At 42.6% G+C, this 27,758-nt stretch overlaps 1 protein-coding gene across 4 annotated transcripts in view; it reads left to right on the forward strand.

The window, feature by feature from the left end:
- Positions 1 to 13,767, forward strand: part of LOC134344246 (uncharacterized) — a 31,918-nt gene extending 18,151 nt beyond the window's left edge. For 2 of the 4 annotated variants that reach the window (XM_063043719.1, XM_063043720.1), the window contains exon 2: positions 10,412 to 13,767. In XM_063043719.1, the coding sequence (XP_062899789.1) occupies positions 11,248 to 12,192 (945 nt within the window). In that variant the 5' untranslated portion in view covers positions 10,412 to 11,247 and the 3' untranslated portion in view covers positions 12,193 to 13,767. Of the gene's footprint in view, positions 1 to 7,875 lie in introns of those variants that run through there. The other 2 variants (XM_063043721.1, XM_063043722.1) reach the window with 2 other exon arrangements.
- Positions 13,768 to 27,758: the final 13,991 nt, after the last annotated feature.

The raw sequence follows: 27,758 nt of genomic DNA on the forward strand, positions 1-27,758 counted from the left end.
TTATGAACAGAGAAGCCTCCCACCCCCCCCCCCAACTATGAGAAATACTGGTCAAACAATCCTGTTGTCTGCAATCCGTGCTACTCCCCAAAGCCCTGCAAATTCTATCCAAAGTGGGAAAAGTAAAATGGAACCAGCGTAGAGATATGTAAATGAGTGCTTGTTAGTTGGCACAGACTTGGTGGGCCAAAAGTCATTTTTCATGCTCTGCGATTCTTCGACCACAACCTTTACCCAACTTCCATTGAAAGCCCTGATTGATTAATTCAGGTAGGGTGTTCAGATCATTAGCACTAAACAGAAGGAAAAAAATCCTCACACATCTCCTTGACTCTTTTCATTGAAGTTTAAATACTGTATGTACCCTGATCTTTGAATTTTCTGCTTACCCATTCTACACCATTCACAACCTGTATTAAAACTCCTCCTGAAGTTAACAAAGAATGCTGGAAGCACTCTGCAGGTCAGAGGAGTGAAGCAGAGCCAACATTTTGGGTCAAAGATCCTTCACTCAAACTGGGAAAGTGAGAAGACAGGCGTGAATTAAGCTGCAGTAGGGAGTAGGGGGAAGTAGAAAGAAGAGGGATTGGCTGCAGACCAAAGCTGTCAAAGTAACAATTAATTGTGAACAAACTGGTACGAATTGACATGTTATGAATAAAAACAAACTAAATATAGAGGGAGAAAAAGTAAAGGGACCAATGGGGGAAAAGTCCGATCAGTTTAGCCAAATATAATTTGTCATTAATAAATCATGCTGATTCTCCATCAACAATTCTGTGAAAATTCTAAGCTGCAGGAGGGTACTAATTGACAGGTTGGGGACTCAAAATAAGCAAAAGATTAATCAGAAGTACAAGTCCACGTGCTTGGGGAAGACAAACAGAGCAAGAAGATATGGAACAAATAGGTACTCTGTGAGATAGAATAACAGAGAGCATAAAGTGCATACTGTAACCAAGACAACAGGGCAAGATAGCATAGCAGATACTCGCCTTTACTGTCTAAGGCTCAGAATACAAAAGTGGGGAGATCATACTAGAAATGTACAAAATATTAGTTATGGCACAGCGAGTGTACTGCAATTCTTTCTGATTACTATACCACAGGAAAAGTGTGACAGCACAATCAGCAATTTACAGAATAGTCTTTTTCATAAGGATAAAATACATTTGTTTTCTTTGGAACAGAAGAGTCCAAGGAGAGACATAACTGAGGTGTATATAATGTCACCTGTATTGACATCATTACACTGGATGCCCGTGTCCTTTGGGATCAATTTTAAAATTCTCATAATTGTTTGTAAGGCCCTGAATAATCGAGTTCCTCTGTATATTTTGGAGTGTCAATCCTTTTACATTACATTGTAATCTTAGATCCACAAACTCTGGGGTTTGCTTGTGTCCCTAGAGCCCAGCATATAAGAACCGGTGACACGGCCTTTTACTCTTAAGCACCAAACATTTGAAATATTCTACCAACTGAGATACTGCAGGCTGGTACTATGGAACATTTCAAGACTTTCCAAAAGCATAATCTTTTTTTTAAATTTGGCCTACTTATAGCATTACTCAATACCTGTTGAAGTTGATTACATTTATATAATTTGGTATATTTTGATTACATTTTATTCTATACAACATTTGTCTTTACTTAAGATTTCTAATTTTGTCTCATTTTTTATAACTGTATTGATTTTTCTTTACGATCTATGTAAAGCACTTTGAGCCTGCATCTTAATGTATTGAAGGTACTATGTAAAGAAAGTTATTATTATTAATTTGGACAACCTATGGGAGATGCAAGTCATTAAAAGTTCAGAGGAAAGTTAATTTACAGAACAATTAGATTGGCATTGATACAGAAAGAGTATTTGACTGGGGATGGTCTGGAACATAGCAGAAGAAGGATGCGTGATGATAGAAACTCTTATAACAGTCAAGAAGCACCCCAACAAACAGCTTCACGGTTAAGGACCAAAAAATTGGAAGTGCAGATAACCTAAAATTTTCTTTACCATTGTAGACACAGTGACCGAATGGACTCCTTCTGTGCTGTGAGCTTCTCTGAGTAGCCTCCAGAGTTTTTCCTTCTAAACCTCTTATGTCTTAAACTGGATCTATGTTCTTCAATTTTATTCAGCTCCTGCACACTACCTGGTCTATAGCCCTCACAGTTTTATATTCCTTAATGATGTCCACTTTTAGAAACACACACAAAATGCTAGAGGAACTCAGCAGGTCAGGCAGCGACTGTGGAGGAGAAAAAGCAGCTGACACTTCAGCCTGACATCGGTCATCAGGACAGGGAAGGAAGGGAGATGAAGCCAGCATAAGAAGGTGGGGGTGGGGGGCGGGAGAGGGAAGGCGTACAAGCTAGAAGGTGACAGGTAAAGTCAGGTGGGTGGAGTAATGGGGAGGAAATAAGAAGCTGGAGATGATTGGTGGAAAAGGTAAAGGGCTGAAGAAGGAGGAATCTGATAGGCAAGGAGAGTGGATCATGGGAGAAACGGAAGGAGGAGGGTCCCTAGGAGGAGGTAATAGGCAGGTGAGAACAAGAAGAGATTAGAGGGGAGCCAGAGTGTCTTCTTTTAACTCCTCTATTCCAGGGAAAACAGACTAAGCTATTCCAATTTCTTCACATAATTAAAACACTCCATCCCCAGGGCAACATCCTGGGGAATCTCTTCTGCACCCTCTCCAACACCATTGTATTCTTCCTGTAGTTTGGTGACCACAACTGCACAGAATAGTCCTGGTAAGATATGACCAAAGTTTTATAAAATTGGAACATAACCTCCCTGCTCTCATATTCAATATCACAAGTAATGAAGGCCAGCATCCCATCACCTTCATGGGTCATTGGACTTGTACATCAAGATCCTACATTCTGCAATGCTCCATTTCATGATGTATGACCTAGCCTTCCAAAATGTATCGCTTCATACTTCCACACTGATCAGGGTTAACCTCCATCCGCCATTTCACAAACACATCAATATCACCTAACACCCCCCAACTACACCGTCAACAACTCTATCAATCTTAGTGTCATATGTGAACTTACTAATCATGCCTCAAAAACCCATAGCCAGGTTATTCATCTAACATTGATCATAGTACTGATCCTTGTAGAATACTAGTCATAAGAATCCAATCATACAAACAACCCACTGCAACAAACAAAATGCTGGAGGAACTCAGTAAATCAGGAAGGAAAGGGACTTCCGGTGAGGCACGAGGCAAGATGGCAGCACAGCACTGAGTGCTGACATATAACCCTCCTTTTTCAAGTTCTTTGGGGCTCATAGATCGTCTTAATAGAAGGTTGAGTTGGAGAAATATCTAACTAAAGACATGGCTTCAAGAAAAATCCAAATTCAACCACGAAACAAGATACCAGCAGACGACACCAAGTTAGCAATTCATCCAAGGAAATAGCTATGCTAATTAAGCAAACAATGGCAACGGAGATGGAATGAGAAAGTTACTAACTCCTGTCTTGTGGAGGTGTCTAAGATATGGAAGAAGTTAAATGACTTGCAAGACAGATCCAGGAGAAACAATGTGCGGCTGGTCAACTTACCGACAGGCGCTGAGGCGACGATCCAAGAGGTTACCTCCAGAAGATGCTGCCTAATTGGATTCCAGTGCTCAAGAATTCCCACAGCACTCCATTGAAGATCGATAGAGCACATAGGATCTTTTCCAACAACACCTCAAGACCGCGGAACATGATTTTTAGGCTTCTACGGTACACTGACCAGCAGGCTATCTTGGAGGCGCCAGGAAAGCCAAACCTACTCTCCCTGATGGCACCCAGCTGCAGTTCTTCGCCGACTACAGCCCCGGCATGATGCAGGGACAGCAGGGATATGAGGAGATCCGCGCTAATCTTCGACAGAAGGGGATCGACTCATTCCTCATATACCCAGCGATCTTGAGAGTGAATATCAAGGGCATGAAGATGTCGTTTAACTCGGCAGAGGAAGCGAAAGAAGTTCTGAAATCATCAGTGCTGGGAGATATGGAAGAAGACCTTGGGCAAAGTCCACACACCCCTTGGGAGGAGATGGAACGGCATTAAGAGCTCGGACCGGCCTGTATGCGCAATCTAACAGGCAAGGGCAAGTTAACATCCTCGGCGTGAAGTTTTCTGGTTATTCTTTTATTGGTGATTATTATTAATGATCTAGATGATGGGATGGTAAATTGGATTAGTAAGTATGAAGATGATACTAAGATAGGTGGAGTTGTGGATAATGAAGTAGGTTTTCAAAGCTTGCAGAGAGATTTAGGCCAGTTAGAAGAGTGGGCAGAAAGATGGCAGATGGAGTTTACTGCTGATAAATGGAAGGTGCTACATTTTGGTAGGACTAATCAAGATAGGACATACTGTACATGGTAAATGGTAGGGCATTGAAGAATGCAGTAGAACAGAGGGATCTAGGAATAATGGTGCATAGTTTCCTGAAGGTGGAATCTCATGTGGATAGGGTGGTGAAGAAAGCTTTTGGTATGCTGGCCTTTATAAATCAAAGCATTGAGTATAGGAGTTAGGATGTAATGTTAAAACTGTACAAGGCATTGGTAAGGCCAAATTTGGAGTATTGTGTACAGTTCTGGTCACCAAATTATAGGAAAGATGTCAACAAAATTGAGAGAGTACGGAGAAGATTTACTGGAATGTTACCTGGGTTTCATCTCCTAAGTTACAGAGAAAGGTTGAACAAGTTGGGTCTTTATTCTTTGGAGCATAGAAGGTTGAGGGGGGACTTGATAGAGGTATTTAAAATTATGAGGGAGATAAATAGAGTTGACGTGGATAGGCCTTTTCTATTGAGAGTGGGGGAGATTCAAACAAGAGGGCATGAGTTGAGGGTTAAAGGGCACAAGTTTAGGGGTAACATGAGGGGGGAACTTCTTTACTCAGAGAGTGGTAGCTGTGTGGAACAAGCTTCCAGCAGAAGTGGTTGAGGCAGGTTCGATGTTGTCATTTAAAGTTAAATTGGATAGATATATGGACAGGAAAGGAATGGAGGGTTGTAGGCTGAGTGCAGGTCGGTGGGACTAAGTGAGAGTAAGAGTTCGGCATGGACTAGAAGGGCCGAGATGGCCTGTTTCTGTGCTGTAATTGTTATATGGTTATATGGAAAGTCATTCGTTGCACTTTTGCATTTAGTTAGTTAAGGGGCCAATTTGTTTCTGACTATTGCAGGTCAGAGTTTTAAGGTGATATTCAATATACCCAAATGTAATACTTCATCAAGAATGAAGCTGAAAAACAGCTGTTTGTTCTGACTAACTTTAGAACGTTATGTCTCCAGTAGACTTGTTTACACCCCTGGGCACCAGATATCATTGGCGCCATCGCTAAGCGACGGTCTATTGAAGCGACAGTTTCTTGCAAGATAGCTGTTGGGGTCTAGATTATGTGTTATACTATATTTGAGACGGAAATGGTTTTAATTATATAGGGTTAACAGGTTTGTTGAGGTTTCTTTTTTCCTGTCTCTTTGATATGATTGTCTATAAGAACTGCTTTGCCTTTCTGATTTGTTGGTGCTGGAAGGGGGGGCGGTTGCTGTCAGTGTTCAGTGTCTGATATTGCTAAGTGACACTCACAGATGTTACAAAGTAAAGGGTTGAATGGGAGGGGTGATTGGGGGGGTGGGAAGGGGGGATGGGAGGGTGTGATGGGAGGGGGGATGAGATGGGTGATGGGGGGGTGGGAAGGGGGTAACTCAGGGCTCCATCACCAACTTACAACAACGGATCCAGGGGAAGATGAGCAACACAGATAAATTAGAAAATCTTACTATTGTATCATTTAATTTTAGAGGATTAAACTCTCCCTACAAGCTTTCAAAGGTTTTAGATTCCTTACGCAGAAAGAAAAGAGATATTGCGCTGTTACAGGAAACACATCTCAAACCTAATGACATTCCCAGGGTTCAAAACCGCTTTTATAAACCCGTTATGGCATCAGCTGATGGTACTCGTACGAAAGGAGTTATGATATTAATGAGACATAATATTAATGTATCAATTGAAAGGACTGGCCCTGACAATAAAGGACATCTAGCTTTTTGCTGCACATCCATTCAGGGTAAAAAAGTTGCATTCATTAGCCTCTATGCCCCAACTATATTCGAGGTTGAATTTTTTCCCTCAATTACCTCACAATTACCGAAGTTAAGTGACTACCAATTATATGTTGGTTTGGACATATATGTTTTGGTAAACATTAACCTTAATAAATCTTACTCAACTATATCAAGCTCTGAAGAATCTGCTTCCAAAGCACTTAATTTGTTTCTAACGGACTTAAATTTAACTGATGTGTGGAGGGTGCATAACCCATCTGCTAAAGACTATACCTTCTTATCCACAAGACATAAAACTTCCTCTTGGATAAAATACATTCTTATATCCTCCGGTCTGCTGCCTTTAATACACTGAATAGAATTTTTGCCCTGACATCTATCTGATCACAACTCAGTCATATCTACTTTCAATTATGGCAAAATTAAAAATAAGGCTACTAGGTGGAGGTTTAACTCCACCCTTCTAAAAACGATAAATTTCTGTCACAACTGAGAACAAAACTAACAGAATTTATAAATTTAAATAAAAATAGAGTCTCAGATGTGACAGTGATTTGGGCCTCCATCAAGGGTTTCTTACGAAATAACGCTATATGGTTCAGTTCCTATCTACGTAAAAGCCAGCTTCAAAAAATTTCCACCCTAGAAGAAGAATGTAAGGTTTTGGAGAATGATCTCAAAAGGATATACACCATAAGAAAAGAAAACAAGCTCAAAACAAAACAAGCAGAATTAAATCAACACACATAAAAGTTGCTGGTGAACGCAGCAGGCCAGGCAGCATCTCTAGGAAGAGGTGCAGTCCACGTTTCAGGCCGAGACCCTTCGTCAGGACTAACTGAAGGAAGAGTGAGTAAGGGATTTGAAAGTTGGAGGGGGAGGGAGAGATCCAAAATTATAGGAGAAGACAGGAGGGGGAGGCATGGAGCCAAGAGCTGGACAGGTGATAGGCAAAAGGGATACGAGAGGATCATGGGACAGGAGGTCCGGGAAGAAAGACGGGGGGGGGGGGGAACCCAGAGGATGAGCAAGGGTTATATTTAGAGGGGCAGAGGGAAAAAAGGAGAGAGAGAGAAAGAATGTGTGTATAAAAATAAGTAACAGATGGGGTACGAGGGGGAGGTGGGGCATTAGCGGAAGTTAGAGAAGTCGATGTTCATGCCATCAGGTTGGAGGCTACCCAGATGGAATATAAGGTGTTGTTCTTCCAACCTGAGTTACGCATTTTAATTCCACATCCCATTCCCATTCTGACATGTCTATCCACGGCCTCCTCTACTGTAACGATGAAGCCACACTCAGGTTGGAGGAACAACACCTTATATTCCGTCTGGGTAGCCTCCAACCTGAAGGCATGAACATTGACTTCTCTAACTTCTGTTAATGCCCCACCTCCCCCTCGTACCCCATCTGTTACTTATTTTTATACACACATTCTTTCTCTCACTCTCCTTTTTCTCCCTCTGTCCCTCTGAATATACCCCTTGCCCATCCTCCGGGTTCCCCCCCCCCCCGCCAACTTGTCTTTCTTCCCGGACCTCCTGTCCCATGATCCTCTCGTATCCCTTTTGCCAATCACCTGTCCAGCTCTTGGCTCCATCCCTCCCCCTCCTGTCTTCTCCTATCATTTTGGATCTCCCCCTCCCCCTCCAACTTTCAAATCCCTTTCTCACTCTTCCTTCAGTTAGTCCTGACGAAGGGTCTCGGCCTGAAACGTCGACTGTACCTCTTCCTAGAGATGCTGCCTGGCCTGCTGCATTCACCAGCAACTTTTATGTGTGTTGCTTGAATTTCCAGCATCTGCAGAATTCCCGTTGTTTGCGTTTTTAAAAGCAGAATTAAATGATTTATTAAGAAGAATATATGATCCATATAACCAAACATAAGTATTACGCAGAGGGCAGCAGACCAAGCCATCTTTTAACTCTAATGCTGAAACAACAGGAAACTAAAAGGTCTATACCAGCGATTAGATGTGCTAAACGTGGAGTAGTATCTTCAACAGAGGAAATAAACGAGACATTCAAGAATTACTTTAAAGAGCTGTATACAAGTGGTGGTTCAGTTCCTTCTGAGAATGACTTCACAGATTTTTTTAGTGGATTAGACCTCCCTACATTGTCATTAGAGGACACCAAAACTCTAGACTCTCCTATTACACTGGATGAGCTACCCAAAGCAGTTAAAGCTACAAATAAGGGCCAAACGCCAGGCATAGATGGCATTCATGTGGAACTTTACCTAGCACTTTGGGATATTCTTGGACCAGTATGGTTAGAAACATTAAATTAAGCTTTTGGAAATGGCACTTTCCATAGAGATCTAAACACAGCCCTGATCACACTTATACCTAAGCCCGTTAAGGACCCCTTGGAGTGTGCCAATTACCGTCCAATCTCCTTGATAAATGCCGACCTCAAGATATTTTCCAAAGTCTTAGCCAGTAGGCTTGAGATAGTAGTTGGAAAAATAATTAACCCAGAGCAAACGGGCTTTATCAGGGGGCATCTCGCATCTGATAATATTCGCCGGCTCTTACACGTACTGAGTGCAACACGTAAAATCCTGCTTGCCTGTGGCCTGCAACTTCTAGATGCTGAAAAAGCGTTCGATCGCCTTGAATGGCCATATCTTTGGAGAGTTCTAAAGGAATTTAAGTTCGGCAATAAATTTATGAATATGATTCAAACACTGTATGTTAATCCTTCAGCCCGGATATGTGTGGGAGGAGGTTTCTCAGAGTTATTTGACATAGGGCGGGGCACACGACAAGGGGACCCTTTGTCTCCTTTAATTTTTACCATATCTATTGAACCGCTTGCACATTTAATTAGAAACTCTCCTCAGATCTCCCCTATTACAATAGGTACATCGCATTCAATATCACTTTACGCAGACGACACGCTAGTTTATATGGCACATGTTCAACAAACTCTCCCCTATGTTTTAAAAACACTGGAGCAATTTGGATTTCTTTCAGGATACAAAGTTAATTTGTTAAAACCAGCATTGATGCTGATTAATACGGATGAAAGTCAGGTGTCTCTCCTTCCCCAGATTAAAGTGACAAATGAAGTCCTCTACTTGGGTATTAAAGTTAATACTTCCCTATCATCTGTGGCTAAAACAAATTACTCTTTAAATCTGAAAAAATAGAAGATATTAATAGATGGAGACACCTGCCAGCATCAGTCCCAGCCCATATATCGGTCATTAAAATGAACATCTTACCCCACATTAATTTTATCAGCTCAATGATCCCACTTGCACCTCCAGCAGGATTTTGGCAAAAACTGGACTCCTTACTATGATGCTATGTTTGGAATGGTAAACGACCCAATATAAAATGGTCAGCTCTACAATTCAAAAAGTCGGATGGGGGTTTGGCATGTCCAAATCTTAAATTGTATCACTGGGCATTTGTATTAAAAGTTTCATCATGGAAAAATATAGAACAAGAGCTAATAGCACCAATAAGGTTGAAGAACTTTCTCCTTATAGGTACGTCTACCAAAAAATGTGATTTGTATGACGGTCCAACTTTAACCCATATGCTACAAGTGTTTAGAGCAGCAGAAAAATTCCTAAAATTTCAAAGCGTATGGTGCAAATCATCTCCATTATGGAACAATAATCATTTTCTATCTGGGGGGGAAACGATTCACTAACAGAACTTGGTAGGATAAAGGTATTACTACTCTTCAAAATATGAATGGGGCAAGTACTATCCTTAGCTTTCAAGAACTGATATCTCGATATAATATTGATAAACACTCTCTTTTCTTCTACTTTCGAGTAAGATCAGCTTGTAAAGACTACGGCGTTCCCTGGGGATCAGATTTAAAGGACCATCCCATTTTAAGTTGGATACAGAGTGCTCCAGGACAGATACTGTCATATATCTATGATAAATTAAACTCCCAGAATTATATGCCCACATCAGGAATGAAAGCTTGGGACAGGGACGTATCTGAATTGGGACAAGACTTAGACTGGGATGCGATTTGGGATAATGCTGCCAGTGCTTCGAGAAACCCAAATCATCGGAATATACACTTGAAATTTTGTCATAGAGTTTTTTAACACCGAGAATTAGACATCAAATGGGACTGGTTCCTGACCCACATTGCTCATTTTGCCCCCATGGAACCGATGGCTCTTTTACGCATTTTGTATGGGAATGTCCAGGGGTTTTTGGTTTGTGGGGGAAGGTTATCAGTACTCTTACAGAACTAACGGGGGTACAGTTACCAATGGACCCCACTGTACATCTTCTAAATGATGACTCCCACCTTTCCCTTACAGAAGAAACATGCGAAATCTGGCTGGCAGGCCTGACTGTAGCTAAGAAGATTGTAGTCCAGCGTTGGAAACCTCCCCATGATATTTCAAATACTCACTGGCTTCAGAGCTTTTTGGACATTTCTTACCTGGAACTTTCATCAGCAAGAGTAAATGATGCACGACCAAACACAATCATAATGTGGACAAATTTGATATCTAACTTAACAGATCTTTTGTTAAAATAGGAATGCTTTGTGTTTGCACTACTATTCAGTTGGTTGGTGGAGGGGAGAGGGATGGGGAGAGGGATGGGGGGAGAGAGGGGTGGAGGGGGGATGGTGATGAGGGTTGGGGGGTGGCTGGGTTAAACAGTCAAAATGTAATTGGCAATTGGTTGTATTGAATGTAATTTGAATGTCACTTTTTTAAAAAATATACAGTATTTCTGTTTTTGCATGTTTTTTTTAAATCTATTCAATTTCTGTATACTGTAATTGTTTATTAGTACTTGTTTATTTATTTTTTATTTTATTTATTATTTTTTTCTTTTCTAGATTATGTATTGCATTTCACGTCGCAAGCCAGTGATAATAAGCCTGATTCTGATTCTGATCCAAAGCAATGCACACGAAATGCTGGAGGAACTCAACAGGTCAGGTGGTATCTATGGAAATGAATAAACAGCCGACGTTTCGGGCTGAGACCCTTCATCACGACAGACTTGTAATATGCCAAAGCCAATTACCAAAACATATCTGAGGACCTCAGCACCCTCAACAGCCAGCTTACTGATGATGTCATTGTGAACGCTGATATTGACAGATTATAGACTGTTTGTTAACACAATACAGAAATCTATGGATGCCAATATTCCTCACAAAATTAACTCTTCCAAACCAAGCTTACCATGGGTTAATGCTTTGCTTCAGAGGAGTATTAGGAAGAAACGTAAGCTGTATAATCGTGCCAGAAAGACAGGTGATTTTTCTACTTGGGATGAGTTTAGACTCCTTCGGAGAAAGGTTGACAGGCAGATGAGAAAACTTCACCGTGATTATGTGTATGATATTGGTACAAGTCTCCAGAGTGAAAATACCAAACTTTTCTGGTACTACGTGAAAGCTATACGTCGGGAAGTACTCGGTTTCTCCCTATTATCATCTATGGGAAGGATTGTTTCCGGTGCAAAGCAGAAAGTGGAAGTACTCAACCAACAGTTTTGCTCTGCTTTCACAAGAGAAAACATCTCATCAGTACCGGACTTAGGACATAGTAGTGTTCCAAATATGCGGAATATCAACATTACCACCGCAGGTGTTGAAAAATTATTGAAAAACCTCAGGCCCACAAAGCCACGGGACCTGATAATGCGCCAGCCCGTATTCTCAAAGAATGTGCTGCTAGTGCCACTCCAATACTCCAAAAAATCTATCAAAAGTCTTTGTCTACTGGAACCTTGCCTAAAGACTGGCTCAATGCCAATGGCATACCAATCTACAAGAAAGGGGACAGGTCTTCACCATCTTGTGTCACTTACTTGTATTGCAAGCAAGCAGCTGGAACATATTATTCACAGCAATATCATGGGTCATCTGGAGAGATTCTCACTCCTCTCCGACAGACAGCATGGATTTAGGAGTGGACGGTCTTGTGAAACACAGTTAGCCGGACTCGTTAATGATCTAGCCCAGATTCTGGATGCAAATTGTCAAGTTGACCTTTGCATAATGGATTTTAGTAAAGCTTTTGATACTGTACCACATCAACGCCTGTTAGCTAAATTTGACCATCTTGGCATCTGAGGCTCTACCAAGGATTGGATCAAAAGCTTTTCAACTAAACCGCACCAGAAGGTATTAATCGACAGGCAATCCTCATCCAGCTGTCCAGTGTTTTCGGGAGAACCACAGGGCACTGTCTTGGGCCTACTACTTTTTTTCAACCTATATAAATGACCTTCCAACTTGTGTTACATCTTACGTCAGACTGTTTGCAGATGACTTGATTCTGTACAGACCCATAAATTCTCCAAGTGACTGCAATACCCTTCAACAAGATAGTAACTCGCTGTGCAAGTGGGAGTCCTCCTGGCAGATAAAATTTAACATCTCAAAGTGCTACATTTTGAGAATGACCCACAAGAAATTTTTTTTACCATCATCAGTACTTCATGAGAAATGTTGCACTCCAGGAGGTAAAACATCACCCCTACTTGGGCATCGAACTGTCAGATAACCTTAGTTGGGCAAAACACATCAACCAAACCATTTCAAGTTCCAACAAAATCCTTGGCCTTCTACAGTGTAAATTCTGGAATTGCTCAAAAACCACAAAAGAAATTGCTTATAAAACTCTCACCCCTCCAAGACTTGAATACTGTAGTGCCATATGGGATCCCTACTAGACCATTCACATCAATAACATTGAGAAAGTTATTGGAAAACATTTTAACACTCTGTTTTCTAAGTGTTTATTTTAATGTGCTTTTATTGAGCATCAAGTGTTCATTCAGGTTTTTACTATGCATTAAGTGTCTGAGTGTAGGGATTACTACAGTATTTCAACTATGTGACCATTGAACGAAACCTGTGTACTTTTGACCTCTTGAGAAAGAAGAATTTCACCAAGTAGATTGATTTATCAGTTAGAGTAAAACTTACAACAGTATGCTAACCCAGAAGGGCTATAAAAATTGTTGTGTGAAACCGACAGGCGGACATTCAGTGGCAGACTTACAAAGGTTAGCCCACTGACTGTCTCAGCTTTACTTTGCAAATTAAAGTTTAAACATTTCTTGAAGAATCTTCGGCGTCTCCCTTTGTCATTTGTAAAACCACGACGAAGTCCAGAAAAGAGCTGCCAGGTTTGTAACCAATGATTACAGAAAGACCAGTAGTGTTACAGATATGCTTCTCGACCTCAAATGGGATACCCTCCAAAGACGCCACACAATAGCCAGGCTGACTACAATTTACAAGGAAACTCACTCATTAACTCCATCCAACATTAGTCACCTTTTGTGCAACCAGAATAACAGAGCAGCAACCCCATAAAACCAATCCCTCAACTACAAGAACATTCAGACCAACAAAGACTGCTACCGCTGCTCACTGTACCCTCGGACCATTCCAGTTTGGAACTCCCTGCCGCCACACATTAAATCTGCCGCTGATAGTAGAATTTTCAAGTCGCTGCTCTTACACACCGCACTTTAGATTACATCTGCATGCATGTTTATAGCCCAGCGGCGGCGGTTGGTGCAGTATGGACAAGACAAGACTTGACCCTTCTTCTGAAGTTCCTCCAGCAACCTGTGTATTGCTTTCTAAGTAACCTGCGACGGGAGAGAGACGATATGGAGCACATAACCACGTTGAACTACCAGATGATCCATACTCACGCAGCTGAGGTGAGGTTAAAGTGTTCGCTGTTGTTGCTGATCTCAATCCCCACTATTATACTGGAATCAACCGATTTTACAATTTCGTCGATCGTAGCCGCCATTCTGGTAAAATTGCAAACAAAACAAATTACTTAACACACTCTTGCAAAGGTAACAAATACATTAGAGTCATAAGTAGCTAGCCATCGGGACACAAGCTGGGGTCTGATCAACTGGGTCACCTGGAGGAGGTTGTATGATGTTGAAAGACCCGAAACACCCGATGATTCCAGGAACATCACTGAAGATGTGTCCAGAAGCATCAACAGATGTATGTACACAGCACTTTCAAACGTTTCAGCTCACCTTGACTGAATCCTCGTTTATTTTAAGACCTACGGTACAACTCGACGCAGATTTATAGAGACGGTTTTATATTGACAATCAAAGAGAATGCGAAATGCTAATCTACTTGTGGTCTTTGTTTCATAAAGAGAGACAATACTGTATTTGCAGATTCCAGTTGTCGCCACTCATCAGGTTGCGAGTCTTCTGTTAGAATGAAAACATCTGCGCGTGTGCACAACCGGAGGTGCGAGAATGTCGGGGCTGCGCATGCGCCTGGTAACAGCTGCCCTCAGCCCTAAACAAGGCGGGGTATCTCCCAGTGAAATACCTCGGATAAGTATTATGTGGAGCTTTGTGGCAAATATGACTATATGATATACATGTACAGTATCTGAAATACATATTATGGAAATGTTTGCTTGATGATGAACTTCAATAAAAAATAAATTACAAAGAAAGGCAGTGACAGAGTATAGGGCGGGACTGATACGCAGTTAGGCAGGGAGATGGAAAATGGAAGTCGGACGTATTAGAACTGTGCATTTCTCGCTTTTGAAGCGTAATCGAAAATATATCAAAGTTATACCTTCTGGAAAAAACATAGCGTTAGGACATCAACGTTTGCTTTGTTCAGTTTGTGATACCCAAATTTACACCACGACCTGTGGTTCATATTGAGATGGGGGGGGCGGGTTATACTCTGGTTGAGGACATGTTCTTTGTTCAAACTTTAAAAAAAATTCTCTTTTGAGTGAGGCCCTCCGCTGGACGGGGCCGACCGTGGATTTTACCTTTCAGTTGTCTCTACGTGATATGCAAGCCAGGACAGTACGATATGGAGAGAAAGCTGTCGCCCATGTGGCAGGTTCCCTCTCCTCAAGCAACTGATGAGCCCAAAGGAGCAGCAGAGACACTTTGGCACCAGTGGTGTCGCAGTAGCTGCCAGTCAATGTTGAACTCAACATAGGACTACCTTAGGGGCTCCAGCTCCAGATTTTTTTCCCCTCAGAGGTCACTCTGGAGCCTTCCCCATGACTGGGCAGTGGAGGTTTGCGATCAGAGTTTTTCTTCTAGACGAGCTGCCAAGCACTGCTGACGAGCCCCATCTGCCCGAAGCAACTGGTTTTAGGACACCAGTAACCCGCTTTTACCCTTTCTCCTGTCAGTAGAAATGGCTCCGCTGGACTAAGCCACACGTGAAGGCCACCTTTTCTTACCAATCCTACATTTAATCTCATTTATTGACGGGATTGTGTGAGGAATGTCAGGAAGAGGAGTCAGTAGAACATGTAGTTCTGAGTTGCAGGAAGTATGGGATACAGAGAGAGATGATGAGAATTAATCTAAGGGAATTGTGGGTGAAGGAATTCACATTAAAAGGGTTGCTGGGCATGGGTGAGAGAGCACAGGTCAGGGTATTTTTAGCTTTCTTGTGAAGGGATACAGTACTGGGGTTTTCTTATAGGATATGATGGATAAGCAAGAATAGGGTACTAGGATGGCCAAAATTGGGAGGATAAAGTGTAGGTTAGGATATGTGTGTGTGTGTGAGAGAGAGAGAGAGATTGGGTGAAGGGATTTAGAATGTAAGTCTATTGCACACTCCGGAGCAGAAGGTGGCAGTAATGCACCATTAAGCTGGGTGCCAACCGCCATAATACAAGACGGAGAAGAATCTCATTTATTCTCTTCACCCTCTGCAGTTTGTACCACGTGTGTTGCTTTCGTGAACTTTAGCACATAGAAAGGCTGTACAACTCTGTTCTGTTAACACACCTTTTTTTACCCTTGTTTTGCTGTAATTTTCACAGCAAAACATACTTCCTGTATAACCTATCTCCTGTACCTAATACAATGGCCACTGAGTGTATGCTTGTGGTCTTCTGCTGCTGTAGCCCGTCCACTTCAAGGTTCGATGTGTCGTGATCAGAGTTGCTCCTGCACACCACTGTTGTAACATGTGGTTATTTGAGTTACTGTCACCTTCCTGTCAGTTTGAACCAGTCTGACCATTCTTCTCGGACTTCTTTCACCTACAAGCTGTTTTCACTCACAGGATATTTTTTGTTTATCACACCATTCTCTGTAAACTCTAGAGATTGTTCTGCATGAAAATATACCACCCCCTCCGACACCAACAAATATTCCATGGTCAAAGTCACGAAGTTCACATTTCTTCTCCATTCTGATGTTTGGTCCGAACAACAACTGAACCTCTTGACCATGTCTGCATGCTCTTAAACATTGAATTCCTGCTACATGACAGGCTGGTTAGATATTTGCAAAAAAAAACGAGCAGGTGTATAGGTGTACCTAATAAAATGGCCACTGAATGTATATGTACTTTGATAATAGATTTACTTTGAACATTGGGATGCTTGAAGAGTGTCTGGATGGAGCTCACAGGAGGAATGTGCTGGAAGCTACAGATTAGATATGCACATCCTGTACATTTTCAGAAGAAAATGTCACTTCCTGTTGTAACTCTGGAAGAGGTATCTCAGATTATTGAACAGAATGGAACCAAGAAATCTTTATGGCAGTTCCCCTCATCAGAGCCTGCAGAACAACTTGATTAGCTCTCAGAGGAATTTACCGATTATCAAACTCTGCAAAACACTGAAGAACTATGATTGCAAAATACAGATGTGCCACAATCACTAGAAAAAAAAAGATCTGGTTTGAAATTTCACAGATGAAATTTGCTCTTACTGGAGCCTCCCTTTACTATGAAAGATTGTCAAGTGGTTTTCGGCATGGACTAGATGGGTCAAAGAGCCTGTTTCTGTGCTGTACTTCTGTTGTGGAAATACTAACTAAGAACACCAGAGCAACTTTGAGTTTTGTTTTAAGGAGTTTATTAACATGATATCCTGGAGCGTCTGCAACAGTCTCCACCTCCGCCAGAGCTCTGACTTGACAGCAAGACAAACAACTTCATATAAATTTGTTTAGCATCCCACAGTCAGTACATGACCAGTTGTTTAAAAGACATGTCAATTATCTCTCAGCGCGAGTCTAACAGTCCTCTCTGTTCCTCATTATCAGGACTCATAATTTACCCCCAGAGGCATCCTCCAATCTGGTCCCAGGGGCTTGATATCTTGTTTATTTAATTCCTGGCACTGTACTTACCATCTAAAGTTATTCTGGGCTTGTATCAGCAAGTGGCTCCAGAGTGGTGAAGTATCCCATCATGCACTAGTTTTAACCATTTCTACCACAACCTTTCTCTATCCCTTTGTGCTTCCTCAGAGTACTGCTTAAATAGGAGCATTCCCCGTGGTAAAGAAAAATAACATTGAATTGCAATCTCCTATCTTATCCAATTATCTTAGCATCTCTGTCCACATTTTAGATTTACAAAACAAAAACACTGCAGGATGCCTTCAACAACAAAGAAACAGTCCAACTCGAAGCATTTCAAATCATAGTCAGGGATTTCAATTAGGCTTATTTGAAGAAATCCCTGCCCAATTACCATCAGCCCAATAACCTGTTGCACCAGAGGTCCCAACACACTAGACCACTGTTATTCTAAGATAAGCAATGTCTAGCATTCTGTGCCCAGACCGTATTTTGATAAATTGGATCACTTGACCGTCCTTCTTCTACCTGCATACAGGCAGAGGCTAAAGAGCAAAACTCCAGCGATTAGGACGACAAAGAAGTGTTCTCACGGGTCAGGGAGCGGCTGTGGGATTACTTTGAGTCAGTAACGTGACTGGGTAATGTTCAAGGATGAATGAATACACCACAGTTGTCACAGACTTTACAAAAACAGTCATAGACAAGAGTGACCCTCAAAATCATTCAGGGTGTTCCCCAATCAGAAGCCCTGGATGAATCATGAGATCTGCAATCTGCTAAGGTCTGGATCACAGGCATTCAAGTCTGGTGATCAAGAAAGTTTCAAGAGGTTCAGGTACAACCTCTGGAAAGCCATCTCATGGGTGAAGTGGCAATTCCAGACTAAACATGAATCAATGAAATATGCTTGACTGTTGTGGCAGGGCTTGAATACTAACACCTCATAAAGTTAAATCAAGTGACATAGGCCACAACAGGGCTTCACTTAGCTCAATGCCTTCTATGCTCACTTTGACCGTCAAAACATATAGAAACCATGACAAACTCCCACAGCTCCCGATAGCCCTGTGATTTCAGTCTCTGAGGCCAACATGAGAGCATCCTTCAGGAGGGTGAACCACAGAAAACTTTCGGCCCAATGGAGTAGCTGGCTGAGTACTGAAAACCTTTGCTGATCATCTGGCTGGAGTGTTCACTGCGATCTTCAACCTCTCACTTCAGCACCTACCTGCTTCAAACTGTCTTTAGTTATACTGGTGCCCAAGAAGAATGTGGTTCCCCCCTCCCCAATAAATAACATCCAGTAGCACTTACAACCACAGTGACAAAGTGCTTTGAGAGATTGGTGATGAAGGATACCAGCTCCTGCCTGAGAGGTGACTGGCACAACGAGTCCACAGCAGCTGCCGTTTCATTGACACTTCACTCAACCCTGGAACATCTGGGCAGAATGAATGTTTGGATTATTGATGGCATGCCTATCAAATAAACTGCTATCTCCTGCATTATGTCAAGTTTCTTGAGTGTTGTTGTACCTCACTCATCCAGGGAAGTGAAGAGTATTCCATCATATCACATAGAATCACTACAGGATACCAAGCCTCTCACTTGTTCTTGTAGTCATAGTACCAGGTCATAAGAATCCTACAGCACAGAAGCAGACTCTACATGCTCACCATGTCTGTCCCTACCATCAAACACCTATTTATAATCACCCCATTTTCCATCAGTTGGTCCAAAGTCAACGACAGCCATTCAAGTGCCTGGTGTAAACTTGACGAACAGTCTCCCTTCTTCCAACTAGACACATGATTGCACTGGGAACTCAACACTGCATTAAGAATTTCAGATAATCATCATTTCCAATTTGTATCAGAACTGGTTAGGTGTGGGGCAGAAGGTAGCATCTATCATTAAGGACCTCCCATCAGCCAGGACATGCCCTCTTCTCATAGCTACCATCAGGGATGAGGTCCAGGAGCCAGAAGACACACGCTCAACATTTCAGGGACAACTTCTTCTCCTCTGCTATCAGATTTCTGAATGGACAATGAACCCATGAACGCTACCGGTAACAACAACCTGTAACATTATCTTGAGGCTTTCATTCTCTTTGCAGAAGCTGCCTGTCCTGCCCAGTATTTCCAACATCTTCCAGTTTATCCACATTCACAATCACAATCAGGTTTAATATGACTGGTTTATGTCATGGAATGTGTTGTTGTGCAGCAGCAGTACAATGAAATGTTGTTGTTTTATTTCTTTTTCGCACCTTGTGGCACATCGGGTGGCATTTTTGCTGTTTCCGTAAGATTTGACTGTTTTTTTAATGAGGCCAAGTTGCTAGGTCGACACTCAAAAAAGCATGAGCTGCAGGTGAGTTGGATTGGGTTATAGAATTGATATTTTTCTCAGAATTTAACTTTTGAATGCTTATTTGTATTTTTATATACGAAATCGCTTGCATGCATGTGAGTTCAGTGAGTTTTTCAGTCGTTACAGTTGTCTCTATTTTTCTGGAATCTGTTTGGTTTCAGTGGCAGGTGTCACATTACTCGAAAATGGTTATTTGATTGCTTAACTGTTATCTGTTGGAATTTCAATGGAATATTCTGTTATCAGACCCACGCCACTTTTGGTTTTCTCTTTCCCCCAGTTTTCACCTTTCATTCCTGCTGTTCCCTTTTCTTGTCTCTTGATTTTCTCCCTGTCTCTCGCCATTCTTCTTTACTGTTTAGCACTTAACAACACAATTGTAAGCAACACACATGAAAGTTGCTGGTGATGTGTGTTGCTTGAAATTCCAGCATCTGCAGATTTCCTCGTGTTTGCATTCTACAACTGTAAACAACAAGTTTTATGCCTCATTCTTAACTTCTGAAGAATCTTTGGATCACAAAGCATCAGGATTCAACAGAGTGACGGAAGAGGTTGGTGAGCCTTTTTCTCCACGAACATTGGATTGTATCCTAGCTTATGACAAACTTGAAGTTAAAGTCAGAAATGACATTTATCAATAATTTTTTAAAAACTTACTGTGAATGTCCCTTCTATCATTTGGCCTTCAGTTTACAGTTATTTTTCTCGGCCATAATTCTTTGCATGATCAATATAACACTGTATAAATCCCAGTATAAACCTATATAACTCAACCACGCTTGTGATACTTGAAAAAAGAAGTCAGTTTTTGAAGAGGTGAGATGCAATTGCAACAGGCAAGTTACTCAAACTTACACTAACCAAAGATTCTTTCCCTTTAAAATTAACCAGTCCTGATATAGGAGAAATGCATTTGGAGTTTCAGAACTGCAAGAGAGTCGGTGACAAGCTCATGGCGAATGCAGGTTGTCCACCAACCGACCGGCAAGCCCTGGAATAATACCAGCAAGTAACCTTATGAAAGATTTTGAGGATCAGCTGGGAGTACAGGTGCACTAACGTCACTGTACTGGAGGAGGCTAACATGAACAGCATCTCATCCATGAAAAAGCAACACCAACACCCATGGATATATCATGTCATTCAGAAGCCTAACTCATGTCTCCCCAATCAGGTCCTTTACTCCCAGTTGAAAGAAGGTCACTAAGCCCCTACTGGGCAAAGGAAACTCTTCAAAGATAACATCAAAGTCGGTCTGAATACATTCAACATTATGTCTAAAAACTGGAAAGACTCAAAAGATATACCTGGAGGAAATCTGTTCAAGAGGGAGCTGCGCTACAAGAACAACTGGCAGCTGTGAAAGGAGAGACTGAACAACCAAAAGACCCAACCACTAACCACTTACTCATATCCACACTGCACCATAACATGTGGATCCCAGAAATGTTTCCATAGCTACTCAAGGACCCACCAATAGACAACCCCTGAGGAGAACATCACATTTAACTAGAGTGATCGCACTACAACTACATGGAGAACTTCCAACAGAGGTTACAGCAACCTTGAGCTTTTTGTTTTGGCATGGGCTTTCCCTAAGGGCCAGACAGGTTGTGTATGGTGTATTGATAAATAAAGGCAGCCGTGTTTCCAGAGGCAAGAATTAACAAAAGTCTAATACCAGGTGACATGCACTGAAGGTGAGAGGGGGTGGGATGTGAGGGGTAAGTATTTTACTCAGAGATTGGTGGACGCCTGGAATGTGCTGCCTGGTATGTTAGGAGAAGCAAATCTATTAGAGGTTTTAAGAGACATTTAGATAGGCACACAAATAAGAGGAAGATGGTGGGATTTGTGTAGGTAAGAGGGATTAGTTTTTGGGGGATTTCTGATTTACTTTTTAGCTGGTTCCTTATGGACTGAAGGGCCTTATTCTATGCTGTACTGTTCTATGTTGCATTATGTTTGCAAAAGACAGAAGTAATTTCTCTGGTGTGAATTTTCACACCAGGGGACCAATATCCTGGCGGGAAGGTTTGCTAAGGCTATTGGGGAGAGTTTAAACTAGGATTGCTGGGGGGTGGAAACCGAACTGAAGTGACGGAGGAAAGGGAGGTTGGCTCACAAATAGAGAAAGCTTGGAGACAGTGCGAAAGGGAGGATAGGCAAGTGAAAGAGAAGGGACGCGCTCAAACCGATGGTTTGAGATGTGTCTATTTTAGTGCAAGGAGTATTATGAACAAAGTGGATGAGCTTCGAGCATGGATCAGCACTTGGAGCTATGATGTTGTGGCCATTCCAGAGACTTGGATGACGCAGGGGCAGGAATGGCTACTTCAAGTGCCAGGCTTTAGATGTTTCAGAAAGGATAGGGAGGGAGGCAAAAGAGGTGGGGGCGTGGCACTGTTGATCAGAGATAGTGTCATGGCTGTAGAAAAGGAGGAAGTCATGGCAGGGTTGTCTACGGAATCTCAGTGGGTGGAAGTTAGGAATAGGAAGGGGTCAATCACTCTACTGGGCATTTTTTATAGACCACCCAATAGTAACAGGGACATTGAGGAGCAGATAGGGAAAGATATTCTGCAAAGGTGTAATAATAACAGAGTTGTTGTGGTGGGAGATTTTAATTTCCCAGATATTGATTGGCATCTCCCTAGAGCGAGGGGTTTAGATGGGGTGGAGTTTGTTAGGTGTGTTCAGGAAGGTTTCTTGACACACTATGTTGATAAGCCTACAAGAGGAGAGGCTGTACTTGATCTGGTATTGGGAAATGGACCTGATCAGGTGTCAGGTCTCTCAGTGGGAGAGCATTCTGGAGATAGTGATCACAATTCTATCTCCTTTACCATAGCAATGGAGAGGGATAGGAACAGACAAGTTAGGGAAATGTTTAATTGGAGTAAGGGGAAATATGAGGCTATCAGGCAGGAACTTGGAAGCATAAATTGGAAACAAACGTTCTCTGGGAAACATATGGAAGAAATGTGGCAAATGTTCAGGGGATATTTGCGTTCTGCATAGGTACGTTCCAATGGGACATGGAAAGGATGATAGGGTACAGGAACTGTGGTGTACAAAGACTGTTGTAAATCTAGCAAGAAGAAAAGAAGAGCTTATGAAAGGTACAAAAAACAAAGTAATGATAGGAATCTAGAAGATTATAAGGCTAGCAGGAAGGATCTTAAGTATGAAATTAGGAAAGTCAGAAGGGGTCATGAGAAGTCCTTGGCGAACAGGATTAAGGAAAACCCCAAGACATTCCACAAGTATGTGAAGAGCAAGAGGATAAGATGTGAGAGAATAGGACCAATCAAGTGTGACAGTGGAAAAGTGTGCATGGAACCGGAGGAAATAGCGGAGGTACTTAATTCACTATGGAAAAGGATCTTGGCAATTGCAGGGATGACTTGCAGTGGACTGAAAAGCTTGAGCATGTAGAGATTAAGGAAGAGGATGTGCTGGAGGTTTTGGAAAGCATCAAGTTGGATAAGTCACCGGGACCGGACATGATGTACCTCAGGCTACTGTGGGAAGCAAGGGAGGAGATTGCTGAGCCTCTGGCAATGATATTTGCATCATGAATGAGGATGGGAGAGGTTCTGGAGGATTGGAGGTTTGCAGGTGTTGTTCCCTTATTCAAGAAAGGGAGCAGGGATAGCCCAGGAAATTATAGACCAGTGTCTTATTCAGTGGTTGGTAAGTTAATGGAGAAGATCCTCAGGGGCAGGATTTATGAACATTTGGAGAGGCATAATATGATTAGGAATAGTCAGCATGGCTTTGTCAAAGGCTGGTCGTGCCTTATGAGCCTGATTGAATTTTTTGAGGATGTGACTAAGCACATTGATGAGGGTAGAACTGTAGATGTAGTGTGTATGGATTTTAGCAAGGCATTTGATAAGGTACCCCATGCAATGCTTATTGAGAAAGTAAGGAGGCATGGAATCCAAGGAGACATTGCTTTGTGGATCCAGAACTGGCTTGCCCACAGACGGCAAAGAGTGGTTGGAGACCACCGGTGACCAGTGGTATGCCTCAGGGATCTATTCTGGGACCCCTACTCTTTGTGATTTTTATAAATGACCTGGATTAGGAAGTGGAGGGATGGGTTAGTAAATTTGCTGATGACACAATGGTCGGGGGTGTTGTGAATAGTGTGGAGGGCTGTCAGAGGTTACAACGCAACATTGATAAGATGCAAAACTGGGCTGAGAAGTGGCAGATGGAGTTCAACTCAGATAAGTATGGTTGATTTTGGTAGGTCAAATATGATGGAAGAATATAGCATTAGTAATAAGACTCTTGGCAGTGTGGAGGATCAGAGGATCTTGGTATCCGAGTCCATAGGACACTCAAACCTGCTACGCAGGTTGACTCTGTGGTTAAGAAGCCATACGGTGCATTGGCCTTCATCAACCGTCGGATTGAATTTAAGAGCCGAGAGGTAATGTTGCAGCTATATAGGACCCTGGTCAGACCCTCCCCCCCCCCGGAGTACTGTGCTCAGTTCTGGTCACCTCACTACAGGAAGGACGTGGAAACCATAGAAAGGGTGCAGAGGAGATTTACAAGGATATTGCCTGGATTGGGGAGCATGCCTTATGAAAATAGATTGACTGAACTGAGCCTTTTCTCCTTGGAGTGACGGAGGATGAGATTTGACCTGACAGAGGTGTATAAGATAATGAGAGGCATTGATTGTGTGGATAGTCAGAGGCTTTTCCCCAGGGCTGAAATGGCTAGTGTGAGAGGGCACAGTTCTAAGGTGCTTGGAAGTAGGTACAGAGGAGATGTCAGGAGTAAGTTTTTTACGCAGGGAGTGGTGAGTGCGTGGAAGGGGCTGCCAGTGGCAGTGGTGGAGGCGGAAATGATAGGGTCTTTTAAGAGTCTCCTGGATGGATGGCTACATGGAGCTTAGAAAAATAGAGGGCTATGGGTAAAGCTAGGTAGTTCTAAGACAGTGACATGTTCGACACAGCTTTGTGGGCCGAAGGGCTTGTATTGTGCTGTAGATTTTCTATGTTTCTATGTTTCATTCATTTTGGAGAGCTGTAGTCAATTGCAAAATGGGCTTCCAAGAAAAAAAGTATGTTGAGTTTACCCAGTGCATGGGCAGTGGAATATTCATTTGCAGACAGCAGTAATCCTGCATTCTTTTCATATCAATCCATTTGGTGCGATTTTGAGGATAGAGAAACTGCAGCAGATATGTAGATTCTGGAGATACGTGTTAGGCAATCTCATTCCGTCTGTGCTATTTGCAACCATTTAACTGACCATCTATATAACAAAATTAACTTGTGCACCAGATTTATTACCAAGTAAACCTAGTCATGGGATGGAACAAAGTAATATAGAGGAAGGCAAAAAGACACTTAGAATCTCTATGTATAAAGGCAAAACTCGGTGTACTGTATGCATAAATAGTCGTGATGGAATATGATATTGTAGATGATGACAACACAGGCTCCAAGTGAAGAGAACTGTGCTCGACATAGACAGGGATGAATACTTAACATTCTTTGATACATGGTGTTTAGAAAAGATTGGGAAGGGGAATAACTTGCAAATTGGCAAGTAACACATCGACATTAGAATTTCAAAGAGGTAGCTCAATTGTGTAAATTGGTGTGGAGAGAAAAATATAACAAGGGGAGAAAGAGAGGGAGAAAGAGAGGGATGTGGGATCAAGCAAGAGGAAGAGGAGGGAGGGAGGGCAAGAGAGAGGGGGAAAGATGGGGAGAGGGACAGAGGATGAGGGAGGGGGTGGAGAGGGGAGAGGGAGGGGCAAGAGAGAGAAGGAATGCATTGAGGGAAAAAGAGGGATTGAGCAAGAGGAGGAAAGGGAGGGAGCAGGAGAGAGGGGTAGAGGAGGAGAGGGGGAGGGAGTGGGAGAGAGGAGTAGGGGAGGGGAGAGGGAGAGAGGATAAGGTTGAGGAGAAGGAGGAAAGGGAGAGGAGAGGGGGTGTGGAGAGGAGATAATGGACGAGAGGCAGACAGAGTGGAAAAGGGAGACGGGAATAGGAACAGGGGAAGATGGAGAACTGGAGAGGAGAAAAAGGGAGGGGGAGAAGTGTAGAGGAGAGGGTAGGTGGAGACATGTAGGGGAGATGGGGAAGGGGAGGAGGGAGGGGAGAGGGGAGAGAAGGAGGGCAGGGGAGGGAGAGAGATAGGGAGAGGGGAAGAGGGAAAGGGAGGGGATAGACAGAGGGGATTGAGAGTGGTGGAGAGAGAGAGGGGTTGAGGGAGAAGAGAGGAACAGAGGGAGTAGGAGAGGGGGTTGGAGAAAAGGAGAGGGAAGGGGGATAGAGAGAGGAAGAGGGGGAGAGGAGGAGGGAGGCTGAAGGGGAGATAGACCAAATCTGAAAGGGTGTTTCATGTGGCTAAGCACAGATAGGAGTAGGGGATAAAGTAGAAGAGGCTACACCTGGTGATATACCAGACTGTGGTTGAAGCCGCTGGGAAGTGGGCGAGGATGTGATTCTTCCTGATTGAGATTGGGGATCAACTGTTCCTTCAGTCTCTTGGGGTTATTCTGCACTGAAATGAGCCTTCAGCATCCGTGTTCATCCTGACCAGCGGCACTTGTTCTGTCAGCTATCTCTTGACTGTGAACTTCAGGAACGGGAAGTCAGAATGCACACCAATCCTCAGTAAGGGGCCAGCAGTGGAAAGATCGAGAAGCTTCAAACTCTGGGTGTCAATATCTCAGAGGATCTATCCTGGGTCCAACAAATCTCACTCCTGTAGTTCTCTTTGTGTCGTTGTAAGGGTTAATATGTTATTATGTCATGACAAGCAAGGGAGAGAAACTGCTTTGGTCGTGTGTTTTCAGCAGCCACTTTCCTAAAAGCGAAATGATTCTGCCAGCAGTAGTTAAGACAAAAGTAGATAAGGGAAGTTGTGCTTCCTTTTCCAGTGGAAGCCTAGAGCCACAGCAGTGGCAATGTGACTGGGCAGCCTGTCTCAGCAATGACCAAAACTAGACTCCAATTGGTTATCAAATGCCTGCTTCACCGGAAAGGGTCAGGTGTGGAATGAGGAAATGCCATGAGAAGGGGAGTAGTGAATGCACAGCAAAAAAAATAGACCAAGATTTGCAGGGGGGGGGGTCATTTTGGAAAGTATTTGGAAGGGAAGATGAAAGGAAGATCTATCTAGTGGTGAATTGTAGTGATAAAAAGCAAGTACCAGCTTCAAAATGCTTCCATTAAATATTTACAATGTATTGCACGATCACACAAAGTTTTTTATTGATATTTAAAAGCAAACTTTGTGGGAAGCTAGTGCAGGGCCCTGGGAGAGGTATTTTAAATCTCCTTACCAAAGGTGAGGTGACGGGTGACTGTAAGATGTTCAATGTTGTTTAAGAAAGGTTGTAAATGTAAGCTGGGAAATTATAGGCAGTGAGGTTGGAGTCAGTTGTGGATAAATTATTGGAAGATATTCCATTCGAAGAGGTTACCTGGAAAGATGATGAAGGACATACAGTACACATTTTGTCTACATGGCCTTTGACAAAGTCCCACATGGGAGGCTGATCAAGAAGGCTCAATTTCTTGGCATGAAGAAGAATATTCAACTTTGGCTTTGTGGAAGAAACTAGGGTGTGGTAGTAGATGGTTACTTCTCTGAGTGGAGTGCCACAGGGACCAATGCTGGGTCCTTTGTTGTTTGTAACCTATATCAATGATTTGGATAATTGGTCAATTGGATCAGCAAATTTGCAGATGACACCGAGATATAGTGGACAGCAAGGAAGGTTATCAAAGATTAGTCATAGTCATACTTTATTGATCCCAGGGGGAAATTGGTTTTCATTACAGTTGCACCATAGATAATAAATAGTCATAGAACCATAAATAGTTAAATAGTAATATGTAAATTATGCCAGTAAATTATGAAATGACCAGGACCAGCCTATCGGCACAGGGTGTCTGACCCTCCAAGGAAGTAGTTGTAAAGTTTGATGGCCACAGGCAGGAATGACTTCCTATGACGCTCTGTGCTGCATCTCGGTGGAATGAGTCTCTGGCTGAATGTACTCCTGTGCCCAGCCAGTACATTATATAGTGGATGGGAGACATTGACCAAGATGGCATGCAACTTAGACAGCATCCTCTTTTCAGATACCACCGTCAGAGAGTCCAGTTCCATCCCCACAACATC

This window comes from Mobula hypostoma, chromosome 3 (genome assembly GCF_963921235.1).
Source record: "Mobula hypostoma chromosome 3, sMobHyp1.1, whole genome shotgun sequence".
NCBI classification, from domain to species: Eukaryota; Metazoa; Chordata; class Chondrichthyes; order Myliobatiformes; family Myliobatidae; genus Mobula; species Mobula hypostoma.